This window comes from Lepidochelys olivacea, assembly GCF_965140295.1.
Source record: "Lepidochelys olivacea isolate rLepOli2 genome assembly, chromosome: 6".
NCBI lineage: Eukaryota > Metazoa > Chordata > Testudines > Cheloniidae > Lepidochelys > Lepidochelys olivacea.
In genome coordinates, this window is record NC_140416.1 from 89127892 (window position 1) to 89144151 (window position 16260).

The following is a 16260-nucleotide window of genomic DNA, read 5'->3' on the forward strand; positions in this document are numbered from 1 at the left end:
TGTGTAGGGTTATCGGCTGCTGCCAGTTCAGGTTCGGTGGGGCCCTCTGGTGTTGAGGTTGCAAGTACTGGATTCAGTGCTGACACGGGGTCTGGTGTTGGTTGTTTGGCTGGTTCCGGTTCTGGGACTGGTTCCGTCTGGGTCTCTGGGACTGGATCCACTACTGCTGTTGCAGACATTGGCCTGGGGTCCAGGTCCATCACCTCTGACTGGGTCCTGATAGAAGTTTCCGGAACAGAGCTAGGCCTCACGGCTTGTTTAGCCTGGTTGCGGGTGACCATTCCCACCCTCTTGGCCTGCTTCACATGATTGGCCAAGTCTTCCCCCAACAGCATGGGGATGGGATAATCATCATAGACTGCAAAAGTCCACATTCCTGACCAGCCCTTGTACTGGACAGGCAACTTGGCTGTAGGCAAATTGAAAGAGTTGGACTTGAAGGGTTGAATCGTCACTTGGATCTCTGGGTTGATTAAATTGGGGTCCACTAAGGAAGCATGGATAGCTGACACTTGTGCTCCGGTGTCCCTCCACGCGGTGACCTTCTTCCCACCCACACTCACAGTTTCCCTCCGCTCCAAGGGTATCTGGGAGGTATCTGGGCCTGTGGACCTCTGGTGTGATTCCGGTGCAATGAACTGTAACCTGTTGGGGTTCTTGGGGCAGTTGGCCTTTACATGCCCCAGCTCGTTACATTTAAAACATCGTCCAGCTGACGGGTCACCGGGGCGAGGTGGGTTGCTGGAGAACGGGGTGGTGGGACGATAAGGGGTCTGGAGGGTTCTTTGGGAGGTAGGTGGGGCTTTGGGCTGCCCCCGGTAATAGGGTGTGGTCTGGGGTGGTCCCTTCTGGTCTCCGCTCCAACTGCGACCAGTTTTCTTCTTCTCTGCCACCTCCACCCATCTGGCTCCAATCTCTCCTGCCTCAATTACAGTTTTGGGTTTCCCATCTCGGATGTATCTTTCTATTTCCTCAGGAACACCCTCTAAGAATTGTTCCATTTGCATTAGGAAGGGCAAATTTACTGGAGATTCAACACTTGCTCCTGATATCCAGGCATCCCAATGTTTTACAATGTGGTAGGCATGTTGGGTAAATGACATGTCTGGTTTCCACCTTAGGGCTCTGAACCTCCGACGAGACTGCTCGGGTGTTATCCCCATTCTGACTCTCGCCTTGGATTTAAACAGTTCATACTTGTTCATGTGTTCTTTAGGCATTTCAGCTGCCACCTCAGCTAAGGGTCCACTGAGCTGCGGCCTCAGCTCTACCATGTATTGGTCAGTAGAGATGTTGTACCCAAGGCAGGCCCTTTCGAAGTTTTCTAAGAAGGCCTCAGTATCATCACCTGCCTTGTAGGTGGGGAACTTTCTGGGATGGGAAGTGGTACCTGGAGAAGGATTGCTAGGGTTTGTTGGTATATTCTGCTGGGCCTTTATCCTCTCCATCTCCTCCACATGCTTCCTCTCTTTTTCCCTCTCCTCCTCCACATGCTTCCTCTCTTTTTCCTTCTCCTCCTCCACATGCTTCCTCTCTTTTTCCCTCTCCTCCTCCACATGCTTCCTTGCCTCCATTTCCCTCTTGTGGGCAGCCTCTTGGTGTTGTTCTGCCTCCCTTTCTTGTTCCTTCTTCAGCTGCATGAGTTCTATCTGTCTTTCATGTTCCCTTTGTTTTTCCTCAGCCTGAAATTTGGCTAATTCCAGCTGTAGTCGAGCTGAGGATTTGGCCATTCTAACCTCTCTGTTTTTAACTAACTTTACACCCGAGGTTTAGAAATAAACAAACAAAACTTGGCTGTAAAATTTTGCTGTGCTGGAATAGAATACCTATTCTCTGATAGTGATTGTCAGCCTACAGAAAAAGACAATTCCCTTGTCTCTGCTCTGGGCCCAAATTAAAGCAAAAAACCTCCAACTACTTGGAAACCTGCTTACCCAGCCCAAAGAAGAAAAAAATTTCTTTTCAAACCTGTGCTCCTTGTAAAACAAAAAAAAATCAAAATCCTAAAAAAAAAAACCCTGCCACTTTTGTCTCCAGGCAAATGGGTAGAGCACACACCCCCTATTTACTTTTAGGAAGAAAAAAAAAAAACCTCTGGGTTGGAAGACTGTGAATTTCCCTGCAGGAGTTAAGTACCGTGCCTCCAGGCAAAGAAAACCTGCAATTCACAAGATAATCCCCTTTTGTCTCTGCTTGGCCACAAAGCAGAGAGAAACCAAGCTGCTTTCAGTTTCAAAGCTGCCTTCTGGACTTCCTAAAAATTCCTTTTTAAAATCTGTATTTCTAGTTCAAAAAATCTCAACTGGATCTCAAAATGATTTCAGGTTAATCCCACCACTGTGCCACCATGTCAAGGTTCCTCCCCCACTCTGAACTCTAGGGTACAGATGTGGGGACCTGCATGAAAAAACCTCCTAAGCTTATCTTTACCAGCTTAGGTCAAAACTTCCCCAAGGTACAAAATATTACCCCCGTTATCCTTGGAATGGCCGCTACCACCACCAAACTAATACTGGTTACTGGGGAAGAGCTGTTTGGACGCGTCCTTCCCCCCAAAATACTTCCCAAAACCTTGCACCCCACTTCCTGGACAAGGTTTGGTAAAAAGCCTCACCAATTTGCCTAGGTGACTACAGACCCAGACCCTTGGATCTTAAGAACAATGAACAATCCTCCCAACACTTGCACTCCCCCTTTCCTGGGAAATGTTGGATAAAAAGCCTCACCAATTTGCATAGGTGACCACAAACCCAAACCCTTGGATCTGAGAACAATGAAAAAGCATTCAGTGTTTTACAAGAAGACTTTTAATAAAAAATAGAAGTAAATAGAAATAAAGAAATCCCCCCTGTAAAATCAGGATGGTATATATATCTTACAGGGTAATTAGATTCAAAAACATAGAGAACCCCTCTAGGCAAAACCTTAAGTTACAAAAAAGATACACAGACAGAAATAGTTATTCTATTCAGCACAATTCTTTTCTCAGCCATTTAAAGAAATCATAATCTAACACATACCTAGCTAGATTACTTACTAAAAGTTCTAAGACTCCATTCCTGTTCTGTCCCCGGCCAAGACGACTACAGACAGACACACAAACCCTTTGTTTCTCTCCCTCCTCCCAGCTTTTGAAAGTATCTTGTCTCCTCATTGGTCATTTTGGTCAGGTGCCAGCGAGGTTACCTTTAGCTTCTTAACCCTTTACAGGTGAGAGGAGCTTTCCCCTGGCCAGGAGGGATTTCAAAGGGGTTTACCCTTCCCTTTATATTTATGACAGTAACAAAAGGCTCAAATTTGAATTTTCAGTAGTTCTAGTGTTGTCCCCCTTTTAAAAAAGACACTCCAAAATATTTGCAAAAAGAAAAGGAGTACTTGTGTCACCTTAGAGACTAACCAATTTATCTGAGCATAAGCTTTCATGAGCTACAGCTCACTGCATCCGATGAAGTGAGCTGTAGCTCACGAAAGCTTATGCTCAAATAAATTGGTTAGTCTCTAAGGTGACACAAGTACTCCTTTTCTTTTTGCAAATGCAGACTAACACGGCTGTTACTCTGAAACCCGTCCAAAATATTTGTAATTTTTTTCTATAACATACATAGTGCATATGGAATCTGAAGGGGGATGCTTCACCTCTTGTGGGTAATGTGGCCATCTTAAACTCATGTCAATTAAATGCTTATAGCACACCTCGCTATGTAGATTCTCTTCTCCATAGTACAGTGCTTGGAGATTCCATGGGATGAGCTGTGCTACAGAATGGAAGGGATTGTTGTTGGCAAAAGGGAGAGGCTGTAGGGAAGTGAGGTGGGGACATGAGAACAATACAATAAACCAGTGGCTCTCAACCTTTCCAGACTACTGTACCCCTTTCAGCAGTCTGATTTGTCTTGTGTACCCCCAAGTTTCACCTAATTTAAAAACTACTTGCTTACAAAATCAAACATAAAAATACAAAAGTGTCACAGCACATCGTTGCTGAAACTTTGCTTACTGTCTCATTTTTACCACATAATTATAAAATAAATCAATTGGAATATAAATACTGTACTTACATTTAAATGTATAAAGTCATTGTCTGTATGAAATTTTAGTTTGTACTGACTTTGCTAGGGCTTTTTATGTAGCCTGTTGTAAAACTAGGCAAATATCTAGATGAGTTGATGTACCTCATTTAGACCTCTGGGTACTCCCGGGGGTATGTGTACCTTTGTTTGAAAATCACTGCAATAAATGATATTAAAGGGTTTTTTATCTGTGGATCTCTAAGCTTGTATCATTGTCCCCATTTTAAAGATGGGTAAACTGAGACATGAAGGGAGGAAGTGACATATCTAGGTTTGCATGCTGAGTCACCAGCAGAGTTGAAAACAGGATACAGGGATCAGGATTCCCTCTTCCTTTCTGCTGGACAGTGCTGCCTCACCCCTTCCCTGAAGCAGCCAAGTAGGGTGACCATATTTCCCAAAGGGAAAATGGGACACCACGTGAGGCTAGCGTGAGCCCCTGCCACCTTCATCCTTTTGTGGGGCTGCCCTGAGCCGCTCGCCAGAGCCCCGCCGCTCCCCCGATTTTTCCTCCCTGTGCGGGGCTGGCATCGCTGCTCACTCGAGCCCTGTCTGCCCCCCGCCTGAGCCCTGCCTCTCCCCCCTTGCATGGAGCTGGTATTGCTGCTCACCCTTCCCCCCCCCACACACGTTCCTCTGCACCATGCCCCACTTTTTTGACAAAAGTGGGCATTTGTCCCATTTGCTCAAGTTGGCAAGAGCAAATAGGACAAATGCCACTTTAACCAAAACAGTCAGGACGGCCGGGAGAGGGCTCAAAAAAGGAACTGTCCTGGCCAAAATGGGACGTATGGTCACCCCAAACCACGCTGTCTGGTTTTGCAGCATTCACAGCCCTTGTCAGCAGCTTGCAGCTAAGGGAGCCTGGGATCTCCTGCGTGGCAGCACAGAGCACTAACTGTTCAGCCACTGCCAACCCCTCCTCCAAGCTAGTTCTTGTCAGTGGAGAGTTTGTGGTAATGGGAGTAATTAACACACTGGGAGTCATTTCTGTGTCCTAGAAGGGAACAGAAAGAGCCATCAGAGCAGCCCCAGGCATGATTGCTCTGCTGGGTTATTTTCTCTTTCTTTCCTCCCTTTGCCTGGGTTTTGATTTTTCTTCTTTGTGTTAAGAAAGCTGAAGAGCAGAAATGGTCTGTAAATTGTATCCACGCTGAGCTAGAGCTAGGTAAGCTGGCTAAAGGTCACCCTCTTGGACTATACAGGCTATTTTGGGGGGAGGAAAGGAGAGATGCGTGGCTCCCCCCGACTCTTTTCTACCCCTCCTTCCCCCATACTAGATCTGAAGAGCTCTGGTTCTGAATTGAATCTATTTAATAGTCCCAGGAGGCAAGAGCTTTGAAGGGTGATTATCTTCATTATAAAATATTAACTCTTCCAGCAGCCAGATGGCTTCCCAGCCCTCTGGTTTTGAAGGCTGTGCTGTCATGGCCTTGTACTTGCAGTTGAACTGAGCATATTTGTCAGCTTGCTCAGACCCCATCTGAGGCCACTGGTGGCATTTTGACTGTGTCTGACATGAAGTGTGTGTGTGCTCATCTCCCCCGTGCATGGTTACCCATTTCACATAGTGTGTAAATTTGTACGGATGAGGTAACGTTTCCTCAAGTGAGATCCGGGGCTGGTTTGGTAAGAAAGGGACACTCTGGCCCTACCCTTCCTTCTGTAGCAAGAAGAGGGGAACAGGGAGGCTGGTGCAGATTGGTTTTAACCTTCCTAATCACAAATCACCTCCCCACTGCTCCTGGAAACTGGCAAACTTTAATTGGTGGCTCAGGCTGACAGTGAGCCAGTGTGTGTGCGTGCATGTAAATCCTGACCTGCTAGAGAGGAGGGGAACAAAAGAAGCCCAATCTTGTTTAACAGGGCACTTGTGAACTGAGGCTTTGGCCCTATCTGAATGGTAGTGCTTTTTTTAATATAACCCCATCTCTTAAGGAAACCACGTGGTGATGCCATTATTGATAATTTAACAACTCCACAGCCACTATGGAGAGTCCAGGCAGGATATCCAGGATGGGAGAAACCAGCCAGAGCAAGGGAGTTTGCCATTCCTGAGGGATTGAATTGCCACATGGCTTCTGTATGGTGAGGTCAACGAGAGGGACAGTGGGTTCTTCAGTCTCTCCCCTGAACTAGCCCACAGCCGTCTCCAGCCCAGTAAGAGAGTGCTGCTGGGTTCACAGATAATGGCTGAGAAGCAGATCCTCCTGGAAGGAGGAAGAACGAAATCCACTTGAACCACTTTCTCCAGTCTCTCTTTCCTTTCTCCTGTCATCTCTGTGCAAACATCTCACTCTGTGCCTTCACCAAGGAGGCTAGCATGTGTGGTTTTTGGTTTTTCCCCGTGACAGCAGCAACTTGGTTTTCATGTCTGCATTTTTCATCTGAAGATTTTTCTTTTTCTTTCTTTCTTTCTTTTTTTCTCCTTTCCACTCTTTTAGATAGAGCTCAGCTGGGTATAGATCCAGCCAGGAGGATTTGTGTTTAAGAGGCAGCTAGCTCTGTGAAGAACCATGCAAAAGGCATGATCCAAACAGAGCCCCATACTCAGCATTGAATTAGACAAGTGTAAAGAGGATAAACAAATACTATCAGCTTCTCCTACCTCTGCCCTGGGCAAGCACAGCTTTTAATATCAATTATTGATTTTGAATTTCATAGATTGATATCAGACAGCATATACTACAAGGCTGTAATGATCCCACTGCTCTGTCCTGGGCTAATTTCAGGGACTAAGTTTGATACCACCCCAAATTAGGGCCAGCTCCTGTTGAAATTTGTGACATAACTGCCCTTTGCTCTAGTGGGAGCAGAACTGGGTCCTTTGGGAGCTGAGGAGGATGAACTATTGCACTTTCTCTTTGACTGGTGAAGATGAGGTGTTGGCTGAGGTCAGAGGTGACAGGAGTTTGTGAATCTCAGGCAGGTCACTCATGAATGATGTTGTCTCTGCATTACAGTGTATTGTATGATTAGCAGTTTCTGCTCAGGGAGGCTTAGGCCTGGGTTAGCCACGGGTGCTGCAGATTAGGATTGAGCCAAGCTGTGTGAGACACCCAGGACTGGGATAACAGGCTAGCTGTGTGTGAGAAGCTAGCACAGCTCGTGACTGCCTGGACCTGGCTCCATCCAGTGCTGCTGTTTTTTCTGCATGTGAAATTGCTGAAAATTACACTTAAATATCTGTCCCTAAGCAATTAGCACTCAAAGAAAGAGGTAGAGAAGGGGCACAGCAGAGATGGAGAGTGGCAAACCAGTATCTCTTGAAGCCTTTCTGTGCAGTTTGGTAAGTAACTTGAATGTCAGCTCTGTGCCCCGGCTTCTCTCTCTGTTTCCTGAGCAGTTACGTTGTGAGACGTTTGCAAAGATATTAACCCGGCATAAAAAGTATGCCAGTCAGTAATTATGGAAATTAGTTGGCAATTAGATATTGTCACTCATGCTCACTCGCTCTCCGCATAGAACAGATAAGTGTTTGAGAGCCACTCCACCGCGAGGGCGGACCCTCCTCCCCCAGGGCTTTTAAGCAAATGGCCCTCATCTCCTGGCATAAATAAGATGGCCCTTAGTCTTGGCAAGGTGGCTAGTGGCCAGGCAGCACTTGATGCTGACACCCCCCCTCCCCCCAGAACAGTGTTCTCCCCTCTCCAACCCTGGGATTTCTGCAGCTCTTTAATTCCTGTGAGTGGGAAGTTTGAATAGCGCAAGTAGGTGTGTTTCCGGCAGCGGGTTTTCTGTGTGCGTAATGCTGAGCCGTCTGCTCAGAGTGCAGACTATGTGCTTTGTCTCCTCCTTACTGTACTGAAGTCTGAAGCAGAGGGAGCACAGGTAGGTGTCAGGGTGAGGTGGGGATGATCTGCTGGACAGCTGATCCTTTCAGAGCAGCAATTCTCAAACTGCGCTCTGTGGAGTGCTTGCTGGTGGGCTGTGAAGAGCTGGCTGGCCGCGTGGGGCTGGCTCTTCTCATTTCCTGCTGCTAAATTTGCATTAAAATAAGATCCCAGTACTCGAAAAACCTTTGAAATGTGAACCTTTGCCATGTGAGCAATTGCTGGAATTGGTGCAGAGCTGCTGTGTGATTGTGCCTGGGAGGGGAGGTGTCCAGCACACGACCTCTCTCTCACACTGGGATTCATGCTGGGGAAAAGTTTGAGGTTCCTGGAGAAGATACATTTAAAAAAAGTACTACAGTATTCTTAAAAAAAAAGAAAAAAGAAAAGGAGTACTTGTGGCACCTTAGAGACTAACCAATTTATTTGAGCATGAGCTTTCGTGAGCTAAAGCTCACTTCATCGGATGCATGCCGTGGAAACTGCAGCAGACTTTATATACACACAGAGAATATGAACCAATACCCCCTCCCACCCCACTGTCCTGCTGGTAATAGCTTATCTAAAGTGATCATCAGGTGGGCCATTTCCAGCACAAATCCAGGTTTTCTCTGAAACCTACAGCATTCTAGAGGAAGTGCTGTATTGCGTGAGGCTGTTGCTATAGTTCTCTTTTACAAGGGGTGGTCTGATGACCAGCTGGCCTACGGGTCAGGCAATGGTCATACAGTTTCTGCTGGCCTAGCTGGCAAAGCGGGGGCCCCAGCCAAGTTGTACATGGCAGGCCTCAATCCCTCCTGAATGCTCCTATTTCTCCCCTTGGAGTTCTGCCACACAGAGGAACAGGGTGCAAGGTAGGGGGACCCAGATCCACCCACTCCACTAGGTCCCAACCCAGGGCCATAGGAGGTTTGTCAAAGTGTGTGGACTAGTAAGCAATCCATCCCCAAGTTACATTTTTCCCTGGGTCGCTTCCTACCAAACTGGAGCTCTGCTGTGTGGGGCGTGGTCACTGTTTTAGAAGACTCCACTTGGTCTGTTAACATCCTGTTCAAAGCAGCCTCTTATAGGGCTTTCAGCTTCCCAGAGATGTGGGCAATCCGGATTCCCTGCTGCTAGAACAACTTTAAAGCTGTAGCCCCATTCCTGTCACAGCTCCCAGCACCAACCTTGCTTCTTGGCACAGCCTGCAGCTCCTTCCCCACTTTTGCTGCTCTAACAGTGTCCTTTTATACTACTCCTCTACTGGGAGCACGCCCTGCACCTGTTGAGCGGTGGGACCTCCCTAGCCCGGTATTACCCTATTCTTGCCCTGGTTCCGTGTGGGGTGTGCAGACCCCATCACACATGTTAAGAGTGGAGTTTCATGCCATCTGTGTGTGTTAGGCGCAGGTCTAAGAGTCAGTCTTTTAATCTCTAAAGGCTTGAATTCAAATCCTTCCTAATGCCCAAAAGGGACAGCAAATCTGAGTTTTCTCCCAGCCCCTATTGCTGTACAGTCAGAGTGGTTTACATTGGCAGAGCTGCATGGGGCCCAGGACTGGAATACCAGGGGACGCTGCAGGTCAGGATTAAAGGGCATTGGCAGAGCTCTAGGGGCAATCTTGCACAGCACCAGCCTGCCCTATGCCTGGATGTAGACAGTCTTCCCAAAACCAAAGTTAGAGCGCATAAATATGGAGAAATAACACCTATAATTTGTCATGGCCTGAAGCAATAGTCTCTCCTTCCTCTGCCTAAATAAAGATGATCTTATCTTCTCTATAAAATAGATTGAGGGGAATTGGTGACGGGAAAGTACATGGATTCCCCGCTTTGGTCAGCAGTCTGAACCCAGTGCAGCTACCTCTGACTAGTTTCCATTTTGTTGATTTTCTGGTGTCCTGTGGGAAACACGTTGCTGGGTCCCAGCCCATTCCTTAATGGACAAGTGCTAACATTACAGATGTCACCACCACTGTTGATGATCCCCATTATTGCAACTTAGGGAGAGAGGCCAAATATCGAATGGGCATGGGGACTGAATTCCCCCAAGAGGGGTTCCTGCAGTTTAGGATTGAGACAGATTAGTAGGATGGATGTGAGAGGAGCTTGCTTTACTGTGGGCTGAACTGTACCTGTTCTGTGGATACTTACCCGCTGTTGGCCTCAAGGGCTGTTGCTTCAGCACCTCTCACTAGCTCTGAAAGAGTTCATTTTTAGTCAGAAAGAGAGAGGGGGGTGCTGCTTCTCATACTTTGCCAAACAGAATCTAAAAGTATTGAGGGAGACGTTCCACCGTGGGGTCTCTGTGGGGCTGGCTGCAATGCTGAGCTTGCCTACCTCTCCCTCTCACGTTTGTTTAAGGACTGTCTGAATCTTAAGAGGGAGACAAATTCTACTGGGGCAGTGGTAAACGTTCTAGGGAACCTTTAGCTGCTGGGAATGTTTTGCTGGCTAATTTACACATGTTATTATAGTCTTAATCCTGTCTCATCAATAATTCCAGGCCTGGGTCATCACTTTCTTTCTCTCTCGCTCTCTCTCCCCCAGCTCAATAAATCATGGGGTATTTTAGTGCAGCCACTGGGGAGCACGGACTAGAAAGGTAAACAGATACAAGCGAGGTATCTCTGCCTGCAGTTGCTTCACAAGGCCCAAGAATAAATGGCTGAACCAATGTCTGGGTTATTGGGAGGAGAAACGAGTTGGACATTTGGGTCCTTTTTTCTTTACACCTCTCTTAATGCCTCCTGCTTTCTCTCCTCCCTCAGCCTGAGCCAAGCTGTTAACAATTAAAAGGAATTATCTTCCCTCTGGTTTTGACTTGATTGTATTTGCGTTTATAGCAGTTAAGCTAACGAGCTCCAGTCAGGCAGCTGCAGGGAATGGGACTGACTTACATGGGGCATTGAAAACTCATGTTTCTCTATTGCTTACAGGTTCTCTTGTAATTGATTCGTTTTGTGTTTCAAGTGACCTGTTTTTAGTGCTGGTTAAAGGTGCCAGATTGACAGCTTTGGAAAGGCCTCATGCCAGTCCCCTGAGCCATCCAGTCTAGCTTTGTACTTTTGCTGAACTTGACATGATAGTCTTTCCCTAGAGGCTTATGCCCAGCCCATGTCTATGAACAAGTCTCTGCTCTTACAGTAGCCTTTGTTTTAGCCAGTATTTTCAATCACAGAACGCACACAAGTTTCAAATTCCCTTTAATCTGAAATAATCCTCCTATCCCAGACACAGTCACCCACCTTCCCACAGTAAGAATTTAATTCAGCACTGGTATAAATGGATGGAATGGATGGAGCAGGGTGTTGGACTAGATGACCTCCTGAGGTCCCTTTCAACCTTGATATTCTATGAGCTCCTTCTTGCTAAAGGCAATCGGAGTTGCTCCCACTTCATCCTAGGAGTGAATTTGGCTCTTAGTGAGTAGCAAGCTCTTTGTAGAACCTTGAAGGTTGAGACCATTATTATTTCTATTTTTAAATATTTGGGGGTGCTTGGGTGCAACAGTGATGGGGCATATAAGTGCCTAGACAGACCAGTATAGTGCAGTTTCTACCATGTCAGCCAGAAGCAAAGGTTACTAGTATAGCTGCTGGGCCTAGTTTTAAGGGTCCCGGTTTGAGTCTCTGCACTAGTAATGTGCAGGACATATGTAGCAAGTTCTAATGCTGAATGGAAAACCGATAACTGGATGTCTGTTCTGTCCAGCCTCCTCACTGCTGTTCTGTCTGTCATGAGTCATGATAGGAGGCCGAGGAACAGAAGATCTGTGCAAAATGCCTTCCCTTGGCTTGTGCTGGACCTTTCTGTTCTAAGGAATTCTAGTCTTTGCAATAAGTATTTTTTGTTAAATTACTAGGGAGACTGTAAAGCTATTATAGCCTGTAAACTTGATGGGGCAGACCCATCCCTCCTCAGTGGACTTAATCAGTTTGACCTGCTTTGGGAACAGAGTGTGCAGATACAAATTCTGTTTTGGGCTACCACTTCCATCCTAGCCCCTCCCCTCCTAAAAAATCCCAGTGTAGGTCCAGCAGTGCACCCCGCAAGAGCAGGGGAGCATGTCAGAGGCTCAGTAAAAACCCTCTGAGTTGCAGTCTGCTCAATTTAGAATTATCAAGGGATTGTGGATGAGCACAGTAGTGTGATATGTTTCTGTGTGTACCAGACTCATGATTCATGCCTAATTCTGCCCTCTTTACACCTGGGCAACATTCCTATATATTACATTTTATTTGTGGGGCCAGATTCTGCTCTTAGTTACACTGTTGTAAATCTAGAACAACTCCACTGGGTGATTGGAGTTGCTCCAATTTTACACCGGTGTAACTGAGAGCGGAATCTGACTCTCAGAACCTTTGATCTCCTTGATTTGATGGGAGGGAAGAATTTGGCTCTTTGGAAAGTTGTTAGGGTCTGTTGGTCAGTGAAGATTAAATAAACTGCCCTCTGTCAGTGTGTTAGAACATGTAGAGGAGCCAAACTTGCTTAGAAGTTGCATGCTGTTGAAGGGGAATTTTGTGGTATTCCTGGAAACAGCATTAGTGAGTGGCCTGGCATGGGGGTTTCCCTGGCATGCCTTAGGCTTTAAACTTTTTGGAGGCAGTATTTCTCAAGGTGATTGGCAGGTTTTTCATTGTTCATCAGAACTTCTTAGGATTATTTATCTGCTGTGATAGGGCCTGATCATGACTTGAGCATCTGCATTTCTCACTCAGGCCCTGAGACGTCTGATGGTGTAAATAGCCCTACTACCTTGGGAGATGAGGGGATAACTGCAGGTACAAACATACATGAAATCCTGCCAGCTAAATAAGGAAATATTGCTCCAGGAAATGCATACAAATCTCAGGTTACCAACTACACTTGACTTCTGGTGGGCTGTGGGACTGACCCCTCTCTCTCTCTCTCTCTCTGTCCCCCCGCCCCGCTTTGTCCTTACAGGTCCTGCAAGCTCTTTCAGTGCCAAGTGAGGAGTTATGGGCTGGATCACCATCAATGCACCCTGAAGACTGACTTTGGTTTTGCTCTCCCAATGATTATATCCTTTCTGAGTTCACCACCACCTCACTGCCACAGTTGTCATCGCTTCTAGGAATCTGGAATTTGAGAGTTGGCCTTTACCTCTACACTCTCTCTCTCTCTCTTTCTCACAACCACTGTCACTTTTGTGTTTTCCACCAAAACGAGACCACCTTGGGTTTTTTGCCCTTCAAGAAAGTGGATCACCTGGAGAATTCTCACCACACACCCTCTCCTTCTGGGATAAAGGCCTCCAGATCTTAGTGGATAGCTGAGATCTTTTCTTGGAGAGGTGAATTCTCCTAGCCGATCACGTGTGCTTTTCTTCTCCTCCTGTGGAATTTATCAGTGATTTTTCCTGGGGTCCTTCTCACCAGTGCTGTGGCTTTTATATTTCTCCTAGGGAAGAGCAGCTTTTTGCAACAATGGGCTTCACTCTCCACTCTGTCTGCTTCACCCTGAAGGTGAGCTTACTGCTGGGCTCCTTACTGGGCCTCTGTCTGGGCCTGGAGTTCATGGGCCTCCCCAACCAGTGGGCCCGCTACCTCCGCTGGGATGCCAGCACCAGGAGCGACCTGAGCTTTCAGTTCAAGACCAACGTCTCGGCAGGGCTGCTCCTCTACTTTGATGATGGCGGTGTCTGCGACTTCCTCTGTTTGTCCCTGGTTGATGGGCGCATCCAGCTCCGGTTCAGCGTGGACTGTGCCGAGACCACGGTTGTCACAGAAAAGCAGGTCAATGACAGCAATTGGCACTTCCTCATGGTCAGCCGCAACCAGCTCCGGACAGTGCTGGTGCTGGATGGTGAAGCCAAGCCTGGTGAAGTGCGTCCACAGCGCCAGAACATGAACATCGTCAGTGACCTCTTTGTTGGTGGCGTTCCGTCAGACATCCGCCCTGCTGCCTTGACCCTCGATGGCATCCTAAGTGAGCCTCCATTTCAGGGATTTATCCTGGACCTGAAATATGGCAACTCGGAACCACAGCTGCTGGGCAACCAGGGGGTTCATCTGGACATGGAGGGGCTGTGTGTAGAGAACCCTTGTGAGAATGGCGGCACTTGTTTCCTTCTGGATGGTGAGCCGCATTGTGACTGCTCTGCCACTGGGTATGTTGGCAAACTTTGCTCGGAAGGTAAGAGATCACCTGCCTTATTTCCCTCCCTTCAGCTCTTTGCAAAATCCAACGGGCTAATTTTTCATTTAGCATGGCTGCAAAAGGCCTGGTACCTCTATTAGTGGATCTCAAAGGAGATGAATCCCCTTCCAAATCACAAGCACCTCCTCACCCATAGCAAATAGCAAGGGGGGGCGGTTACATATGATGGCAAAGAGGGAATTTTGCAGATGTGGCACAGCATTGGGAGTGTGGGGAGAATCCTTACCGCTAACTTGTTAATGGGGCTGGAGAAGGTAAGGCAATGAGTTCATGAGCACTAAGGGTTTGTAGGAAAGATTGATCAAACCCCAAATGTTTGTTTGAATTCCCCCTCCCACTCCCATAAACCAAGGCGGGGCAGGTAAAATGGGGAGCAACCGTGAACCACCCTGGTTATGGGCTTTGTGGAATCCATACTTGACAGACAAGACTTAGCAAAAATAAGGCCATCCTTGGGGTAGCTTGATAGTAGTGTGGAGAAGGCCCTGCTCTGCCTGTGTTTCTCACACAGTAATGGCTGAGATTGTCATTTTGGTTGCTCCCAGAACCCCTGCTCAGATCGTTTTGGGGCCCATGTGAAAGTTCGGACTGTGTTGCCGAAGCAATACAAATAAAGATTGAGTGTAACTACTGGATTTTTAAATTTTTTTTTCAAAATAAAACTGTAGTGATAAACAACTAAAACTTACCACAGGATAAATACCAGGACTTGTTTCTGGGTCTTCTCTTAAATGCTGTGGTAATTGGTTCTCACTAGTGGGCCCCACTGTTTTAAGTGTCCATACAGGCAAGAGACTTGGATAAAGCTCCTTAGGTTGATTGTGAGAAATCCAAAATCTTGCTGCAATATCTTTGTGAACTAGTTTTATCCCAAGAGGAGACTTGGGATGTCTTGGTTGTAAACTGGCCAGAAATTTCCATAGATTTTAGAGTTCAAAAAACACCCTGCCTTCCTTTCACCGACCTATAGAATCATTAAATATCAGGGTTCGAAGGGACCTAAGGAGGTCATCTAGTCCAACCCCCTGCTCAAAGCAGGACCAATCCCCACAAGAAGTTTCACCTAGATCTTGGGGTCCAGATCACCCTGTGGGAGGGAGTGTAGAAGTGTAATGGGGGACATACACCAGACCAAGCATATGATCCTGAGAGGTGCTAAATATCCCAACTTCCCGACTTTTCTGTTGAGTGCCTGGCACCACTCAGGATCGGCCTATTAATGAGAGAGAATGATTTGCTAAGCTTGGGCCTTAGAAGTTCTGAGGTTGCTGGGGTCACTCAGTGTGATTAAGCAGTCGTGTAGAATTAGTGATGAATATATGGGCCTGCTCCTGGCATCCTTTGTAGACCCCAAAATCCTGCTGAAGTAAATGGAAGTTTTGTGGGATAGGATTGCCGGATCCACAGTTGCATTTGGACTCTGAAACCTAGAGAAATAAGCCTCTTCCTACTTCCTAAGCTAATGGATCTAGGCTCCACAGGGAACTACTTCAGATATCAACAGTCTGTTGAGCATGTCTTGAAAAATGCGGTAAGCAAGCAGGGCTTCTGCCCACCTATGGGGCAGTGCTGACAGCTCTGAACAAGACTTGAGTGATGCAATTTCCATATTTCCTTGTGGAAGGTGAGGTATGGGAAATACATCTCTAATGAGGCAAGGGATGTGTGGAGAGCAGACAGTGCTATTGTTGTTTGTGAAATCACACGTCACACTGCCGTTTGTTTCCTGTAGTGATGTATCATTTTTCTCCCAACGTCCTACTTAATGATGGAGGGTGGGGGGAAGAAATTTTGCCTTTGCCTTAGGGTGCTTTTTTATGTATTTTAGCCCATAGTTTACCATGGTCTGTTCCCTCAGGTATGATGCACTGTTCAGGGAACTTTCACCTCAGCTCTAACCTCAGAAATATCCTTAACAATTTCCTTAGCAGGTCTCATTTCCTCTGTTTGCTATTATGTCACGTGCATTTCATTTGTTTTAATTATTTTCATAAACAGTCTTGTTTTCTCCTTCCCTGTCCGCCTTCTCCCTCCACTTGATCCTGCAGCAAAGCCGTAATCCTGCAAGCGTGACCTCTAAGCCCATTGTCATTCAGTGTCACCCAGTCAGCATTGTGGCATCACCGCAGGTTCTGGGAAAGAGGACAAGGGAGAAGCAAAGCTCTAGTAGGGTGAAATAAGCAAACAAA

General features: G+C 46.8%; 1 protein-coding gene across 1 annotated transcript in view; it reads left to right on the plus strand.

Annotated features, from left to right (window-relative positions):
- Positions 1-16260, plus strand: part of NRXN3 (neurexin 3) — a 1403073-nt gene that overhangs the window by 48916 nt on the left and 1337897 nt on the right. Inside the window, exon 2 of the mRNA XM_084630166.1 lies at positions 12836-14047. Coding sequence (XP_084486292.1) covers positions 13339-14047 — 709 coding nt within the window. The 5' untranslated portion in view covers positions 12836-13338. The remainder of the gene's footprint in view (positions 1-12835; positions 14048-16260) is intronic.